The 19,788-nt window shown below is 37.8% G+C and overlaps 1 protein-coding gene across 5 annotated transcripts in view; it reads left to right on the top strand.

Annotated features, from left to right (window-relative positions):
• LOC127644224 (lysine-specific demethylase 2A-like) overlaps positions 1-19,788 on the top strand; it is a 43,040-nt gene continuing 23,252 nt past the window's right edge. For 2 of the 5 annotated variants that reach the window (XM_052127292.1, XM_052127294.1), the window contains exons 1-3: positions 1-224; positions 16,193-16,331; positions 16,432-16,510. In XM_052127292.1, the coding sequence (XP_051983252.1) occupies positions 174-224; positions 16,193-16,331; positions 16,432-16,510 (269 nt within the window). In that variant the 5' untranslated portion in view covers positions 1-173. Of the gene's footprint in view, positions 225-600; positions 1,429-1,473; positions 1,803-16,192; positions 16,332-16,431; positions 16,511-19,788 lie in introns of those variants that run through there. The other 3 variants (XM_052127293.1, XM_052127295.1, XM_052127296.1) reach the window with 3 other exon arrangements.

Genomic DNA, 19,788 nt, shown 5'->3' on the forward strand with positions numbered 1-19,788 from the left:
GATATCTGTGGTCAGTTACGTACAATTCACTGTGCAGTGTTTTTCCAGTTTATCCGACACAAACAGATGTCGAGGACTTTATGGGGGCCTTATGTGAACTTGCTCTTTGTTAGCGGGCTAATTTGAAAGAAAATGTAGATTTCTTTCCACAAGACGGCCCAAAGGAGGCGGACATGGACTGGGTGTCCACAAGCGATCGGACGTCAAGCCTGGGACGGTCTAAGGTATATATAATGGATATATAGTTTACTGATGACATTACAAGCTGTTTGTTTATTTTATATTTATATTTTTTTGTCTCATAACTTCGGCCAAAATTGAACCGTATTGTTTAAATTGGATGTTTGATTGGCTACCTTCAGGACTTTCGCCACACGTAAACCAATCTTTGTGTAGGTGCATTGATCGGCATGCAGTTTCAGTCAATGAGACCGTGGCTCCTCTTGTCACGTGTGCAACTACTGATCTCTTGGTCCCGCCTTCCTGTGAAATGACATCAATATTACCCAATGATAGTCAAACCGATAGCGTCGCATTCGTCTGTGATTGGATCCTGAAGTGTAGTAGGCGGGATTTGTTTCGTTGTGGTTCTGTGACGATCTGAAAATGGCGGCGAATGATTTTCTACATTAACTTTGTCGTGAATTTACACAGTGGAGCTGTCTAAATAATGCTTACTTAAACTTAGAACAGAAAAGTCACTAGGGAAGCCTGGACGGAATGTACATTTTAATTGTACAAAGTACAGGAAGACTGTTTTAACGGCTGGATTTCCCTCACTCTGAGCCAGAGTTTAATTCTTGTGGAAATATGGTTTTATTTGAAACTTAAACGGGGGTTAGCTTACGTTACTCGATAAATATTCGCGCCTCACTCCTCGCACCTCCATAATGTTTTACTGCAATATCAGACAGTTGTACATATAAGCCGTATGTATAAGCAAGCCCCCATAGCACTTCGTAATTGTATATCTTTTTGAAGGGTTAGTGGGCTAGTTAGCGGTTGGTTAGCTGGTGCTGATGCTCGTTTATTGTCCCTTCAGCTTGACATCTATATTCTGCTGTTTTTATCCTCTACACTTTTTTTAGTGTAAACATTTGATTTAGTACAACGATTTGAAATTATTAAAGAACATGCACACATTTTGAATTGGTTATATGAACGATTTTTAGACGAATTTTGTTTACGATTGAAAAAGTATATCTCATTATACTGTCCTGACAGAGTATTCGATACCGTTTTCATGTAGATTATCGTATTTTGACTTGGAAGTACAGCGAGTACAGTGGCCCGCACAGTTGTGGCGGTTATTTCTGGCACGATTAACGGAGAATTGCTTGCTCGCGACTCGCCCGTGCTGCGGCGGGCGACGCGTGAGGCTTTATTCTGACAATGGACGACTCCAAACCGCGTTACAGCAAGCGACTGGTAAGTGCAACACCGTGGAAAAAGTGCAACTAATACGCATGGAATATTGTGTTGTGTTTACTTGGAGGAGTTTCTGTAAACTGAGAGCAGATGAAGTCCATTGCATTTATAGAAATGTTCAGTGATGCTGTTTGGAAGTTCTGTGCAATGCTCATTGCTGTCATTTGATATCGTCACAAACGTAAGAACAAAAATCTTCCTTTCTTCAAAGTTGGTTTCATGCACTCAGATGTTGAACGTTTTGAACATATCACAGATGTCATGAGGTCAGTTAAAGATTTTTTCGGAAGCCTTTGCAGGTCTGGCACTACTGGTCTCGTGGAAGGAATTAATGTCATGGCATTATAGGATGTGTTGCTGTCTTCAATTTCACTGTAAGGTTCACAATAGTTTTGTTTGAAACTGTTTTTGACACTTTTGTATTGTAATCACATCTTGTAGAAAAAAAGTTTTTTGCAGCATATTGCACATTTTATTATTGTTTTTTTTATTATTTATATTTTAAGTAAATATAGCATAAAAGATTAAGTACATTCTACATTAATATTTTCAAGTTCACGCTTATTCAAAGGGTTAGTTCACCCAAAAATGAATGTTAATAAATTAACTTTTTTCTGCCGAACACAAAGATTTTTAGAAGAATATTTCAGCTCTTTAGGTGTATGCAAGAGAATGGTGACCAGAACTTTGGTGCTCCAAAAATCACAAAGGCTGCATAAAAGTAATCCATATGACTTCACTAGTTAAATCCATTTTCTGAAGTGATGCTGTCACATTTGGTGAGAAACAGATAAATGTTTATGTCCCTTTTATATATATATATAAATCTCCACTCTCAGTTTCAGATTGTGAAAGTGGAGATTTATAGTAAAAACTACTTCCTGTTTCTCACCCACACCTATCATATTACTTCTGAAGACATCGATTTAAATGCTGGCATCTAATGGATTACTTTTTTGCTTCCTTTATGTGATTGGAGCTGTAAAGTTCTGGTCACCATTCACTTGCATTATATGGACCTGTATAAATATTATTCTAAAAGTCTTTGTTTGCATTCAGCAAAAGAAAATGTCAAACACATTTGGGATTGCATGAGGGTAAAGGTCAAGTCAAGTGGTTTTTATTGTCGTTGAACCATATACAGTTGAACGACAATAATAATAATACAACGTTCCTCCAGGACCATGGTGCTACATAAAACAACATAGGACAAACACAGAACCACATGAGACTACACAGACTAAATAACATTCCTACTTAAAGTGCTTGTGCAAACGTGTGCAAAAAGTATGGGACAGTACAATAGGCACTGTAAGAGACAGTGCAGCACCGACCAGTACACATTTGTAATCTGAGTTGTGCAAAAAGATGACACTTTCTAAAAATGCCAAATGTAAACATAACATACTATGAAATAGTGTTCTATGGACATAGCAGTTATTGATGTAGCAGCCAGGTATAAAGTGAAAATGAATTGAGTGCAGTGGAGAGTGCTCTCCTGAAGTCAACGACCATCTCTTTTGTTTTGTCCACATTCAGAGACAGATTGTTGGCTGTACATCAGTCCATTAGTCGCTGCACCTCCTCTCTGTATGCTGACTCGTCATTCTTGCTGATGAGACCCACCACGGTCGTGTCATCGGCAAACTTGATAATGTCAAATGAGAGTAAATTATGAATTTACATTTTTAGGTGAATTATCCCTATAAGTAAATTCTACATTTGAACTTCAATTAAAATATGCAAAAATTAATGCTCTAGCTTTTAAGTAAATATCATTCGTGGCTGATTGTTATCTTTACAGTGCCTCATCATGTATCCATCTTAAAGGAGAAAGCCTTTTCATATTTATTCTTTAATGCAAGTCAATTTCACAAGTTATAAAATAAGTACATTTTAATTAACTTTTCGCAACTGGTTTTCTTAGCATCGGGTTTGAATAATTAATGTGCTTGCATTGTTTCACTGTTCGCAAGTTTATTTACACCATTTTTATTATTAATTTTTTTTATTTTGCTGTTACGTTGGGTAACTCTTTGTTTTGTGAAGCCTGAAGTTAATTTTCTAATCAAAATGGCCTGTTCTTGATTTAAAAAAAAAAAAAAAAACCTTTTGTATTTCGCACACCAAGTGTTGAGCTCTGCGTGCGCAGCCCTGTGTTTTTATTTTATTGCCTGTAATGTGTAATGCAAGGTGATGGTGTCCAATAGACTTCATAGCATGCATTATGTTTCCCTGTGGAAGGTTTCCGTATATCATGTGGTACATGATAAAAGGAAAGTTCAAAATGTGATCTGTTTCAATAAATTGTTCATTTAAAATATACTAAATGTACTCAATTTCAATTAATACATTAAATTATAGTTTACGAATATCAGAGACCCCGTTTATTGAACTAATTTAAATTCACCAAGAAAACTCTTAGACATAAACAAGTTATTTTATTACTTTCTGCTATCAAAGCAACTGCATGCATTTTTCTCTCTTCCAAATACACATTTTCATGTTTATTGTGCACACCTCCCACTTTTTTATGTGGCAAACTCGTAAAATCGCCCCTCTGTGACGCTTTCTGCAACTATTGTGATGTGGAGGGCAATGCGGCGCTTTATGCTGGGTTCAGCCTCCAGAACCAAGTTAAAACTGCTACGAGAAGTCGTCTGTCCGAGGCAAAGATGCTAAATGTAATGACAATTGCCTCCGCATCAGTCTCCCTTGATGCGTTTGATTACGCACAGGCGAGTTTAACCCTCTGGGGTCTGAGGGTGTTTTGGGCCCTGGAGAAGTTTTGACATGCTTTGACATTTGTGCTTTTTTCAGTTGCTTAAAAACATATTAATGGCTCAAGCCTGATAACTCTGTATACAACACAAACTGGGCTACAATAATATGTGAGCAACATGTACAGGTTTGTATTTTTGAGAAAATAACGTTTATGCATGGTTTTTGAAGTCATTGAAATATGCCATATAACACATACTAAACATTTGTCCACAAGACTTTTGAGAACTGGATCTTGTAGCCTAGAATTTTTGATACAAAATTATTTGAAAACCATCCTGATCACTCATTCATACAAAACAATATACTAATTTAACTTAACACACTGGTTAATTTAATTTAACACACTGGTGCCAGTGTGACAGTTTTCCCAAGAAGGACACGTGAAACAGGGCACTTGACGTTCCAGGTAAGGCTTTTAATGGCCACAGCAATGTTTACAATCAATTTTATAAAGTTTCTCAATTCTTGGTCTTCTATGTGCCAACACTAGACTGACGTGTGTCTGTCTGTCACTCACTCACTCTCTCACACTCTCTCTGCTGCCTTTTTATGCCGCTCTCCCCACGCTTACTGAAATTAGACACAGGTGTTAGACATTAGCTCAGGTGTAAGCGCCCTTACCGCTTTTCTCTCCCGGTCGGGGGCTTGACCACGCCCCCGCTGCCACACCGTGTTTCGTTAAAGCTGATTTATTTTTGTTACAAGCCGTGTTTCGTTAAAGCCTGTGTAAAGTTCATTTGTTTAATGTACCGGTCTAATGATCTAATGAAAGCTTCATGCCGCCAAAAAACTGAGCACGTCACAGAATGTTTTTTTTTTTTTTTACTAAAATTTGAAAGCGGGAAAAATCCATATATTAGCCGCATCGTTGTTTAAGCCGCGAGGTTCAAAGCGTGGGAAAAAAGTTGCGGCTTATAGTCCGGAAATTACGGTAATTAAAGTGAGAAAGACTAGGCTACAAACTAGTAATTGTTTTGTCTTTCATCCTTGTCAGAGATGATGCAATCTGAATAATTTCACAAAATTAGAACAAATCTATTTGTTTATTATTAACTGGGCTACAATAATATGTGAGCAACATTGTATGTACAGGTTTGTATTTTTGTCAGACAGACGCTTTTGGAGCATCTCACTTTGGTTGCGTACCGTCATTCGTTTTTAGGTTAAATGTCGTTTGAAATGTAGGAAAACACGTCTTGAGATACCTGCCTTCGGATTTGCGCTCCCATTAAATGTTTGAATACAAGAATGTATCCACGTGTTGTCTGCTGTCCGTGAGTTTTTCTTTTTTTTTTGTCTCCGTATGAGCTGTGTGTTGCCTACACAGCTGCAGTTTCAAGTAATTACAAGTACTACATTTTTGTAATCTGATTATGTAATCAAGATGACGTTATGCGTTACTACCCAGCACTGTGTATGTAAGGTTAGAGGGACTGCTGTATACAATCTCCCTGTTTTTGAAGAAACGGGGGAAGTGTAAGACGTATGATTTGATTGGTTTAGCAGACCATGTGATCAGGCATGTGGAAACAGAGGGAGAGGAGAGGGAGGGGGCACTGCAGAGGCAACAGGATGACCAAATAGGACAGGCAGCATATTTTCTAATTTTGAAAGAGAGGTATGGAGAACGGAGAGGAGATCCTGACACTTGTTGACGGGGGGATGTTGATGAGACAAAGAGGCAGGAGGAGGAATAGCAAGAAGAGGGATGAAGATGTGACACTGAAGGTGCGAGGTGTGTAGTATATCATTGCCCTCCTCAAGGGTTTCCTCCAAGCCCATTGCAGTCTAGGGGCTACAGAAAGAAACAAGGTTGTAGGTGGATGAATGACTTGGAAAGCGCACTTAGACCGATAGTCTAAGGTTTATATTTTTGACGTATTCCAGCTGCATTGTACTTCATTCTGCTTTCCATTCCTTCACTTTATCTAGCTGATTTCAACTACAGTATGTTTGTGTTTTGTCTTGATGTGATTTCCTCCCTTATTGGTGTCAAATAGGGAGACAGGGTAGCAAAGCTTATGATTATGATATTGGGAGTAGTACGGTCTCACCATTGATTGTTTGATCCGTGTTCTGAATGAAAGAGATTAAAATGTGAAAGATGCAGAATCAGACAGCAGCTGACTGACTGTGTTGTGTGGTGTGCAGCATCATTCACAAACGTGTACCATTTGTACTGAACTGACTAAACTAAGCATAACCAGGCTACAGTGAGGTACTTCACATCCACCTCTATAATTTAGGGTCACATTGTAGCATAGCAGAGGAGAATGGGTTGTGTTGTGGGTGAGATTGAGTTGTTTTCTATGGTGTACTTTGTAAAGCAGTGTTTTGTTTCTATTTGTATTTTACAATGAATAGGATGTGTAAAGGGTTGGCATCAGTGACAGAGCATGTTTTGAAAGAGTACGCAACTCTTTGATCAAAGAAACAGACTGCAATCGTCTCAAACATGAAGAAGTGGAGTATTGAGAAGCTCAAAATATCAGACATAAACATGCCTTTTTATCAGCTTTTTGTCTGAAATGTTGTTTTTTGACAAAACCGACCTCTGTTCAAGTCGCAATAAAAAAAGAACAAATGAAGATAAAATAAAATCATTTTTTTTGCCTAAAAGCAGAGGCTCAGATCTTTATTGTGATATATAGCATCTTCATATATTCATGGAAGAAAATATTCTGCGGGCCATTAAATTTTAGCGAAAATCGTCAAAAACCCTGGCGGTGGCTGGCAACTTTTTTTTAAAAACGCTGGCGGGGAAAGAGTTAAAAGGAAATAACCATCCCATCAGAACATTTTAAAAGAGGGATACATACACAATCATGAGAGATTCATGGATATTCTTTAGTGTGTCTGATATAAACACAGATGTCAAGCACAAAAACCTGAAGCTCCTTTTATACAGGTAATTCACTAAAATAACGGATAATTCTGCGTGACATGTTGCGTTTTGGATATATTTCAACCGCATCTGGGAGAAGCAACGTGGCGTTTTTTTTTTTTTTTTTCTTTGTTGCTTGCTTGCTTTTCTGACTTTGCACTTTATTATCATGCAGTTTCACACTGAATGACATAGTGATTGATGTATGTGGTCATGAAACAGAGACCCTCCCCTCTAATTCCGAACACAAGTGGTCACATGAGATGCATTTAAGTGACCAGGTGTAAACACCATGTGTCTCATCTCCTGACCACATGTGATCAGGTGACCTGAAATGCATTTTAATTAGAGATGCACCCGATTGCAATTTTCTTGGCCGATTTTCGATTTTTTTGCACGTGTGACCTGCCGATACCGATTTTTTTCCGATTTTCTTTATAAACTATTATTGACCACATATACAAACAAAATCTACCTTTCTTCAGTGCTACATTTTATTTTCATAATAAAATAAATTATTAAACATTACAATTTCCCCCAAACTGCACTAAGTTACAGGATCTTCTCTCACTTAACTCTCAAAATAAAGTGCTCTTTGACTAGAAAGAGGTAGAAATAAAAATTAACTGCAAATGAGTTGCTTTATATAACAGATGTAATTTCCCACTATTTTTATAAATGGACCTTTTTCTCTTTATTACTCGTCTAGCAAAACAATTCCAAAGATCTGAAAAACTGAAGTGTCCAATACGCTCAACTTACGTTAGATGTCCAAATATCAGTTGTAAAACTGAGCACTGCTTCGGGAACGGCTTGTAACCATATCTGTCAACACTCCCGTTTTTCCAGGGAGTCTGCCGTTTTATTATTTCTCCCAAAAACAACTCGCGTAATTTGTATGGCCCAAACCACGTTATATGAATAATCAAATCAAGATATTATTCCAAGGTGGTCCAGTTGCCAGATCTTGAATGAAACGCATCCTACTTTTTAAATCAAGCATCACTGGTAGATGGGAGAGGAAGTCTCAGCTGGTGCTCCGATGAAAAAAACGAAATATACATGTAAATTTAACAACAGCTGGATGGAAGAATTGAATTTCATATCCCGAAGCCATACCGACAATGCCCACGCCATTTGCAATGTGTGTCGCACTGATTTTAATATCGGACACGGTGGGAAAAATTACGTTACTCAGCACATTAAATCACAACGGCACAATTTGTATAGTATTTAGCCTGCCTCTGCCATCCAGCACCCCACTTCCCCTCTCCCGGATTTGTGTACCCAAATGTTGACAGATAACAGGCTGCGTGTGTGACATGACACGAGATTAAACAACTCTGGCAACGCGACGTCGGAAAGTACCTCATACTCTGTATCGAGGAAATTAATCAGATTTCTGAAGCCTCTGTCCTCAACTATGGAGAACGGCTGGTCATCCAGGACCATGAATTCCATCAATTTCCTCGTAATTGCTTTGGTCTTTTCGCTGCTCATACCAAGGAATGATAGGAGAGGCTGCTGACTTGTGTCTGGCTAGCTTTAGCCACTTTCACTTTTTAGCTTCTTTTTTAAAATGGGCATTTTCAGCTGGGTGATGGTGTTATAAATGTCTAATTAGGTTTGTTGATACGAAAGTTATTGTTGTGGTTCCCCCGCGGTTTACTTTGGCCTTACAGTTATTACACATTTCGAACTTTATGTATTCTTTGCAGTGATGATCTTCCACGCCAATGACATATTTACATGCAGCTGTGACATTATTGCCAGCGCCGCTGGCAACAAAACGGACCGGCTTGGAATCGGAAAGACGTGAGGCTGACCGGCCGGTTACCGGTCCGGGCAGAGCATGCGGAAAATCGGCTAATTCCGGTCCCTGGCCGGTCGATCGGTGTATCTCTAATTTTAATACCAGGTGGAAACTAGAGGTGTGAGTCTTCACTGGCCTCACAATTCGATTGTGATTCAAATGGTAACGATTTGATTATAGAACGATTCTTGATGCATCACGATGCATCTTGTTCTTCAATATCTTTCTTTTTTCAGTTTCCTCAAAATACATTTTTTCCCTTTTCAGCTTTTTATTTAACAGCTGTTTTAAAAGTCTGAACGAGTCACATTACAGAAACTGGCCTTTTACATTAAGTATGAGCTGTGAACAAAACATGGTACATCCACAAGATTAAATAAATGGTTCTATAGTTTAAAAGATTGTCTCAGTTTTTCAGTTTCTTTCTTTAGAACCTTATAAAAAAATCTCTTAAATGCACAAAAAAAAATATTGGTTATCCATCAAAACACACTGAATACTATTACTTCAACTGATTAGATTATTATTTTTATTTATGTTCAAGAATTATTATTTAAAATTAATCTATGCCATGTTATTAATTTCATTTTTAAGCACAAATGGAAGTTGCTGGTCCAGGATGAGAGATATATCTGCTTATATGAGAGTGCAGCTGTCAGCTTCTCTCCTCACCTCCACAGGTGATAGTAAAGCGGTTTAAATAGCAAAGTTGTTGCTTAAAAAATGTATCAAGCATCCCGTATGCACTGTTCTTTCTGTTTACTCTGCGAGTAGAAGGTAAAACTTTTATCATCAGGTTTGCGCACTGTCCTGACAAACGAGTGACCGGCAATGACAAAAGCTAATGACATGGAGAGCGCGCAAGAGTAGAGAAGGAATCGGGGGGAGGGGGGAAGAAAAAGTAATAAAATGAAAACATCAACATATCCCGAACCACTGCCTCGTCATTATTTTCTTCTGTGTTTTCCCCTGTTGTGTGCAAATCAGTGCAATTATGAGTGTGAGCTCGTCTTTCATGTTGTTTGTTGGCTTCTTATAACAAATAAACTCTTCCGTTGCTATGTGCGTGGGTTTGTGAAAGAATTTCGGGATCGTAGTTTAATTCGGGCACAAATGGTAATGTGTTTGATATAGCTGGTATATTGTGCACTTGACTTTAGTGTATGCACTTAAAGCGTAATATTTATATTAATATTTTCTCTTAAAAAATCTTCAGGCGCCAGACAGGATTAATCCTGTCAGCATTTTAATTAACCCAGGATAGCATGAAAAATAAACCACCTGTTCCTTAATAAATCACGATAATAGTCCCAGAAAAATTCAGTTCAGGGGAGATTTATTCTATAATTTTATAATGTCAATAATAAAAAAAAAAACTTGTTTGTAAAGGGGAAAAAAAAGGGAAAAAACAAACTAAAATAAAGGGAAAGTGAAAGTAACTGAAAACACTGATTGTGGCATAGATTTTCTGCACTGCCACACTTTGTTTCCACATCTGTCTTTGGCGTGCACCACTGCTCTGCCGTGATTAAAACTGAACTCAGAATCTGATTCTTTTGAGAATTGATTCAGAATCATTTGAATATGAATCACGATTAGGGCTGGGACAACGTCGATGTCATCGACGACGTCGACGCAAAAAATACGTTGACGCAAAATATGCGCGTCGATTCGTCAGACCCAAAACAAAGATGGCGGCACCGGAGAGTAGTAGCAACACGAGTGGCTCCTCAGACTATCAGAAGTGCAAGGCACTCGTTCCTCTAAAGTATGGGAATTATTTTACATTAAAGGAAACAATTCCGTGATATGTCGTCTTTGCAAAATGGAGATGGCCTTCCATTCTAGCACCACGGCAATACACCAACACCTGAAGAGGCGCACGCACGCACACACACACAGTATCCTTAAGGTGAAAGGAAAGTGTCAGAGTGTAAGTTGTTATTTGCATGTGAATGAAGATGCTTTTTTTCAGCATGTTCAACATAAATGTTGAATTCTGAATGTTTATTTTCATTATTTTTTATTTTTTGGAAAAGCACTTTCTGTATTAGCTTAAAGCCCCCAAGTTTACAATAGTTACTGTATTCTTTCAATAGCTCTAAGAAAGGGTGGCTGTGTGACCTTTTAATGTTTTTATTGAATGCTAGACATCAGAATGCATTATTTAGCTCTTGTACACTTTTACTTGAATTTTATTTTTGAGTTTAAGAAAAAGGTGAGTGGCGGAGTGTATTACTGCTATATGTTGTGGTTATTTTTATGTGAGTGAAGAATTAAAAGATGCACTTTTTTCAGTAAGCTAGGACTATGTGTTTTCAACATAAATGTTCAATTCTGTTGGTTCAGGATGGACGCCATGACAGGCTGCTGGCTCCCACTGTCGCTGTTAATTTGTATTTATTTTTGTTGGAAAAGCACTCTCTGTATTAGCTTAAAGCCCTCAAGTTTACATTGGTTACTGTATTCTTTCAATTGCTCTAAAAAAGTATTTTGGGTGACCTTTTTATTTTTTTATTGAATGCTAGTAGGGATGCACCGAAATTTCGGCCGCCGAAAATTTTCGGCCGAAAATGGCACTTTCAGCACTTTCGGTTTTCGGCCGAAAGAGAAAAAAGGCCGAAAATATGATAATATATACCTCCTCGCCCCGCCCCTCAGTGCTCAGATTTCAATCTGGATCGATCTAGCCCTTATCACGGTGCTACCAAACAAAGGCCGATCATGTCAGCGGTGTGGAAATTCTTCAAAGTTTCTGATAAGGACATTTGCGATCTGCAGTGTTTATTCAGCAGAAATTTCAAGATATATATATATATATATATACAGAATACAGCAAGAGATTCTACTGGAAAATGTCACAACTAGCGCAGCTACAACACAACTTGAGACGTATAGCTAGCTGAACTACCAGAAGCGACAATCCCCTTGACTACGGTCGCATAAACAAAGACCGCTTTCCTTTGCTTGCGCGGATTGCGCACAGGTATTTATCTGCCCAAGCACCAGCACAGAGAGTGAGAGACTGTTCAGTGCAGCATCTCATGTTCTTGATGAGCTTTCTGACAGGAGAGACTGTCAGAACGTTTAGCAACTTTTGTTCTTGAAGAGAAACCGGTCACTTGTACTTAAATATAAAGCGGTCCAATATGATGTGTAGCAATTACATTACACTTGTTCTTCACTTGAGGATACATCTGTCATTTACAGTTGAGGTTGGATTTAGTTCAATTACTGCTGTTTTGCACAATCATTTTTACTTAAAGTGTACATACGTTTACATAAACAGAATAGAGCACTGATCTATATATATATATATATATATATTATAGTTATATATATAGATCAGTGGAATAGAGGCCCTCTGCCATTCTGCCTGTTGTTTTAATTAAAATTACTGTTGCATATTTAAACTTTTTGAAAGATGTTAGCTAAGTTAATTTCTTGACTCTTGTTTTGCATATAATAGTTTTCTAAAACTTTACATTATTTGGGTAATTGTTAATAAAATCTGTAAAATTAGATTTTTACAGAACTGAAAGAAGAATAATATTAATATAGTTTTAATATATTTTTTTGTCCAATATTGGTGTGTTACTTTCAATAAAAGTGTGATTTATTTTATTGGTTTGTAGTTTTTCAATTCAGATTAATTAAATTCATGAAATTAATGAAAAAGTATAAAATTAATACAATTATACACAACATTTGTTTTTTTTTTTAAATAGGTAAAAATTTCGGTTTCGGTTTTCGGCCAAGTGCATCCTGGATTTTCGGTTTCGGTTTCGGCCCAGAATTTTCATTTCGGTGCATCCCTAAATGCTAGACATCAAGTTGTTGTTATTTTAATCTGAAAGAAGAATTACAAGATGCACTTTTTTCAGTAAGCTAGGCCTATGTGTTCTCAAGGTTTTATTGAATGCTACCTCTGACTAAGAATGCATTACTTTGCACTTGTATAGTCTTTTATTTTGGAATTTTAAGAGCAATAAACATATATTGCAATGTTATGGAATTAAGTTTTTTTTCCATTGAGATATGTAAATCAACATGTATAAATTGCTATTAGTCAATTAATGGAGAGATAATCGAATCGGACTGGAAAAATGAATCGTTAGATTAATCGATGCATCGAAAAAATAATCGCTAGATTAATTGTTTAAAAAATAATAGTTTATCCCAGCCCTAATCACGATGCATTGCTGAAACAATTTTTTTCCAACAGCTCTAGTGGAAACGGGGCCTTATTTGCAAGATTGGAGCAATTGTACCTCGATTTATTAAATGCTGCCAGGAGATGCTGGCAAAAAACTATTGCTATTTTTTATTACAATTCTTTGTGAAAAAATATGTTGCAGGAAACAAAAGATCTTTGTGGTGATGAAGCTTCTGAATTTTATTTTCTCAGCACGGTTTACTGCAAAGGGTTCACCTTGTACTCTGATTGAACTGACTGACAATGGTTTAATGAAATGCTTCCATGTAATTATAATTGAGTATAATACCTATACAAACCATGTAAGTCTTTACATTGTGATGTCAAGTAGAGCTGGGAAAAATAGACTGATAGATGCAAAGAAACATACACACAGGTGCACACAAGCATATCTGGAACCTTTAGATAAGTTTAGCCTAATAGTCAAATACAATTTAGGCAATACATGCCTTATTTTACAACATATTTAAGAAAATGGCAAGTTGGCGTTCAGAGAGGAGAACACCACATTTAAAGGAACCACTACTGCACAATGACTGTGTGTGCATTGCATTCTAGTTTTGTATTACATGCATGATGCCTCAACTTTCAACACTTTTTAATGTATCATGAACACACGATGTATTAAATTAAGTGATTAATTAAATTGAATTGAGCTTTAAATTGACTCCCTGAAAATATGTTTTATCAAGATGACTTCCCAATATTTTATATTTAACAAATGGAAGACAGAAAGTCACCCTGCGCTGTGTTTGAGCTTGTTGCTGTGATGATTCAGAACGCAATGTACTGCCAAAAATCTCAAAATTAAAAATGTAAGGCTTCTTTGACATGTTTGTTTATAGTTGCCACTGAATTTCAAATTTAGTGAAGTCACATCACAGGCTTGATTATTGTTTTCATGATCGACCATTCACTTAAAAGTGCTCATGTACTCATTTCCAGTTCTGTGATTATATGCTTTTTTTTTTTTTTAGCTCTCTTAGATCGGTTTGTGTATGTTATCAAGGAAAAGTAGATGAAAGCATTTTGATAGCATTAACATTTGTAATGAGCAACAATGCAAATTGACGAATACACTCCACTTTTAGTGTTCTGCCAAAATAAAAGCTCCAGGTATCAGTTAGATCTTTTTTTTTTATATATATACATTTTGTTAAATACAACAAAAATGTATTATTGTACAAGACAAATATAATCCTCATAATAATCCATATACTGTCGTAATAATAATAATAATAATTCCGTATTATATTGTATAGTCAGGGCTCTACGCTAACGTTTTTCCCAAGGAGTACATGTGCTCCTAAATGAAAAAATTTAGGAGCACAGTGAAAATAAAATAGTTTATTAACAAACAATTTATTACATACATATTTTTGACCAATCATCTCCGCACATTGTCGTATGTGGGATTAATGTAAACTCCGTTTATGTGGTGGAGTCTGATAAGCGGCCCAAATTTGATGAAAGGTTCTCCTCCTTTCACAATGAAGTATGCAATGTTTATCTTTATTTTCAGCTGCTTCCACTTCTCCTCCTCAGACTGCAGCACTTGCCTCCTCAAGGCTGCTTACACAGAGCCTGATGGTTTCTCCTGTCTCATCCAGAGCACTGGATATGCAGCCATGAGATGTTATGTTTCGCTACACTATCTCTTTTCAGATTAGCGATGGGCATTCCGGCTCTTTTCATAATTGGTGTTAAAACAATTCTAATTAAATTATTAAATGAAATTATACTCAACCTTAACCACAATTTATTTCAAAATGCATTGATTTAAGAAAAATAATACTATTAAACATTTGCATTTAAAGTATAACTTTGTATATAAACAAAGTGCATATAAATCTAACCATTCAAAACGAATACAGTCTGAACAGCATAATAGACAGGGCCACCGCTGGCCAAAATGATGCCCTACGCGTGATACAAGCGTGAATCGATTGTCTGTGTTCCGCAACTGCTTTCGGGTCCTTGAATAACGTATAGCGAACGAGTAAGGGCAGCTGGTGGACTTTCTGGTGCCTAGGGTAAGATGGTGCCCCCCTAGGGAGTTGATGCCCTACGCAAACTGCGTAGTATGCATGTAGGTAGTGGCGGTACTGATAAAAGAATAATGCACCATATCAAAGCAAAATAAATAATTTGCAAAACTGCAGCATCCCACAAATTGAAATACATGTAAAAAAGAAGTATGTTATTTCACGTGTGCATTTAAAGTATAACTTTTCAATGTACATAACAAAGTGCATATAAATGTAACAATTCAAATACGGGGGTTACGTTTGTATTCTTTAATCGCACACTGTGCTCGTAATATATTTTCCAGTTCGCAAATATCTATTTTTAGGGGCAAATGCGAGTGAAATACTCGCGCTGTAGAGCCCTGATAGTGTTGTCAAAAATACCGGTACCCCGGTACCAAGTCGGTACTCAAACAAAAAATTATTTACGATACCAGAATTTCTGGAGGTACCCATGCAGAGTCAGGAACTATGCTGCGGAGCTGACCTTTGATTTGGCCTAATCTATATTTTTACCCACCCCTGCTCTTATTTTGTGCAAAATACTTTACTAACATTATGAGTGAACCTCAAGGAACAAAAAACAAAACAAATGCATGACATGACGCCTTAAAAAGACAGAGTTACAGATCACCTGCTCTATTTCCTGGAGCACAAGGATTCTATGTCTTACAGGTTTGAAATGGTTAATAACAGGCAGAAATTTGTTGTTTTTTTTTGACAAGTGGGAATTATGATACATGACACACTTATGTGTGTAGGCTAATGCTAGTGAGAGTTAGTATATAGCATGTGTGAGTGTGTGAGAGAGATTGAGATTGAGATTGTAGGCGAGTGCATCTCTCAGCCCAGTGTAGGTGTACACTCATTTAGCCCAGCACTGTTGATCCCATTTGTGTGAAGTTTGGCAGAGAGCTGTGGTAGTTATAAAACTACAACATTTGTCTAACATTCAAAACAAAAGGATGTGTATGTATAGAATTAGTGTTTCATAGGCATTGATTTTTTTTTTCTAATTCTCTCACTCCCTTGTCTTATAGCGGTCCGGGACACGGCGACGGTACCAAGACGATGGCATTTCCGACGACGAGATCGAGGGAAAGAGGACATTTGATCTGGAGGAGAAGCTGCATAGCAGCCGCTTCAACTCGGACAGAGTCAAACGCATGGAGGGCAAAGGTCAGAGAGAGACATACATTGGAGTGACTCTTATGGAAATTCTTTATGAATATTGGATGTTATGGAATGTGAAGTTCTAACTCTTGTCTGTTTTGTTTAGACTTTACATTTGAGTATATCCAGAGAGGAGGGCTCAGGGATCCCATCATCTTTGAGAGACCGGATGGACTTGGCATGAAGTAAGAGACTCTGTCTCCTAACTTTCTCTTTCACTCTATTTCTCTCTCCCAAGCCCCACTTCCTTTCCTCTTATATGAAAAGCCTGCCTTTTGCACTACACCTGTATCTCTTTAGCGAAGAAATTTAGTTTTATGAAAGTGCAAGGATGTCAGCACTTGGCCGATGCATTGTCAATGTGCAGTCCGGTTGAACATACTTAAGGAGAGTTCTTGTGTTCCTGTGCTAGAAACAAACCTCAGTATTCAATTGGGTGTTATGGTTAAATTCTAAAGTCTGTGCCATTAAAGCAGAGGTGCCCAAACTAGGGCCCGTGGGCCAAAGTTGGCCTGTGCTAACCTTTGCTTTAGCCTGCTTTGCCATAGATGACAAGAGGGGGAAAAAAAAAATATGGCATTGATGCAGCTCCTTTTAAGTTTCCTGAACATTTTTTGTTTTATTTTTGCGTTACAAAAACTATTGCTTATTGGAGAGTGTAAGTGATAAAAATTTTAAAAATGTATATGTATACAATGACCTTTAAGTGCTGTCTGAAATTTCACTCCATTGGCCATCCCAGGTGCCACCCCAAAATCTTCACTATGATTGGTCTGCTTCAAAGTCGGAGGTGGGCATTCAATGCCGTCAGACAGGTGGAGTCACGTGACGCCATGCAAGGGGCAGACATGTGAGCTACGAGCTCTGCGCACTTTGCTATTTGTTTTTATAAATTTCATGTTATAATCCGGTGAGATTCGATACACCCAGTTACCTGGAGTTAAGTGACTTGCTCAAGGACACAATGGTGGTGGTCGTGGGGCTTGAACCAGTGACCTTCTGATTAACAGATATGTGCTTTAGCCCACTACACCACCACCACTCCATCCGATAAAGATCTCATATTGCTCCAGGTGAGGAGCAAAGGAAAGCTTTCTTGGAACAATCACAATATTTTCTTGTTCCCAGACTTTGTGAAGAGAGAGAACAACAAGAGAGAAACTCTATAGGTTCAAGGAATGTAAGAAACTCTTACATCAACGGAAGATCGCTTTTGCACTGATGTTTCCGACCAAATTGAGAATAGACACCAAAGACGGCAGCAAAGTATTTTTATGCCCCAAACAAGCACTGTCCTATATAAAAATAATGGGTGAGTAAACCATTGGGTGTTTCTTATGTAAGTGGACTGACTCGCTGTTCAGTGGCTCGACTGTCTAAGGAAGCTGGGTGCCATTTTTGTTTATTTTTACGTTGGCTCCGCATAGCAGCTGGAGTTGTTTTGTGACATGACTCCTTCAAGAAACATTTGCATTGACGGAAGTTTGCTTTTACTCTGAAGTTCCCAGATTGAGAATAGGAACTATGGATGACCGCAAAATATCTACATGCTCACATAAAGGACATCTTTTATAAAGTTGACAGTCTGAGTAAGTCATGGTGTATTTTGTTATGCAGCCTCCAAGTGAATTTGGCTCTTGATCATCCAAGGAACCGGGATGTCTGTTTTGTTCCTTTTTGTGCTGGTTCCGTTTAGCGGCTGGAGTTTGTTTTGTGGAATTACACTGCTTTGGGACAGGTGTGGATGAATCTGTTTATGTCATCTGCTGCACTCATAACAGCTGGCTCACTGATCACTTGGTTGTCTGTCCGAGGAAACTGAACTGCTTTATATCAGCTGGAATTTATTTTGTGGAGGAACACACCTTTTGTGTTCTGTGAATGATTATACGTGTTCTTTGTGTTTATTCTGCATATTGGCTGGGGTCTGTTTTACAAAGTATTTTCTGTTATGTAATTTTGCCTCACAAAATTTGTGCAGAAGCACCGGACTTAAGCAATCTGATGGCAAAGTTGTAGTGTGGGCTCTTGTAGGCGTACATGGACCTTTTTGAGTTTAGAGGGATTGACGGCAGTTGGCGCTGTCATGCGTGGGGTTAATGCGCACATTTTTCTTTTTTCAGTTTGTTTTGTTGGGAGGGAGGTTCGGGGTTTTATTGTTGCACTAATGAGGAATGTGGTCTGTATAATCTTATTTTTGACACCGTTTATTTTTTCTACTATATTAAAATGTATTTTTTCTCAACATGGAATGTGAATGGGTTGGGCACTCCATAAAAAGAAGTTTATTTATTTTCTTAATCGTAAGAAATATGTTGTTGTGTTTCTTCAAGAAAATTTGGGAAGATATGGGGTGGACATGTTTTCTTAAGTGATCAAGTAGGAGCAGGGGAGTCATTATACTGATATATAAACATCTGCAATTTCAATGTCTCAAACAGATTAAAGATCAATTTGGGAGAATCATTATTGTTTTAGCTGAAATTCAGGGGCAACGTTAGATTTTTGGCTAATTTTTACACACCTTATGCTGATGATCTGGGTTTTTTTTATAGATCTTGAAGGGATGTTGCAAGCCACTTGCACAACTCATGATATAATTTTGGGAGGAGACTTTAATGTTTTGATGGACTCAATCCTTGATCATAGTGATGCTTCACAGGATGTGTAAAAAGATTGGTCTTACAGATATTTGGAGACTTTTGAACCCATCTGGTAGTGATTTATAATTGTTTTTTTTTTTTTCATCAGTCCATAAGATTTATTCTAGAATATATATTTTTATACAGGATATATATATATATATATATATCTCGAATCCCTAATTTCATCTGTTGTTGATTTGCTCAGTTGGAAACATTTTAGTCTCAGACCACACCCTGGTGAGTTTAGAGGTGTTGCCACATATAGAGAGAAATGAATCATATAGTTGCCGCTTTAATGTATGAAAATAATAACTTGCATCTCCTGTAAACAAGATTTGTTAAATAATCCCATGTGCAAAAATGTAAATGGAACACTGCTGATTAAGAGCTAGATCAGGGCTTGGACAGGGCACCTCTAATGGATCAGCAGGCTGTGTATCTAGGGCCCTATAATTTCCGCGATCACGGAATCACGGACGGAATCGCGGAATTGGCAAATTAACGCGGAATCTGGTGTAAACGCGGAATATCGCGGAATTTTTACATTTGAAATGAAATTCTCTTTTTGTGTGGGAGAAGAACGTACGTCTGGGGGAAATGCACACCGGGGGACGCAAATCTGGGCGACACAACCCCTCCCGCTCCGTCATTTCAGCTCCCCCTCACCCTCCCCCATCAAAACAATGAAAAAATGGCGAAGCGGCTCTCCACAGCTCCGCTTTCGGCGAAAAAGTTGAGAAACACGACGCTAAGCCCTGAGTACAGAGCCGAGCAGTTCCCTCGTGACTTTTACGTGTCAGGTGAACTATTGTTTTGCA

The sequence above is a fragment of the Xyrauchen texanus genome, chromosome 5, assembly GCF_025860055.1.
Source record: "Xyrauchen texanus isolate HMW12.3.18 chromosome 5, RBS_HiC_50CHRs, whole genome shotgun sequence".
In the NCBI taxonomy this organism is placed as follows: Eukaryota; Metazoa; Chordata; class Actinopteri; order Cypriniformes; family Catostomidae; genus Xyrauchen; species Xyrauchen texanus.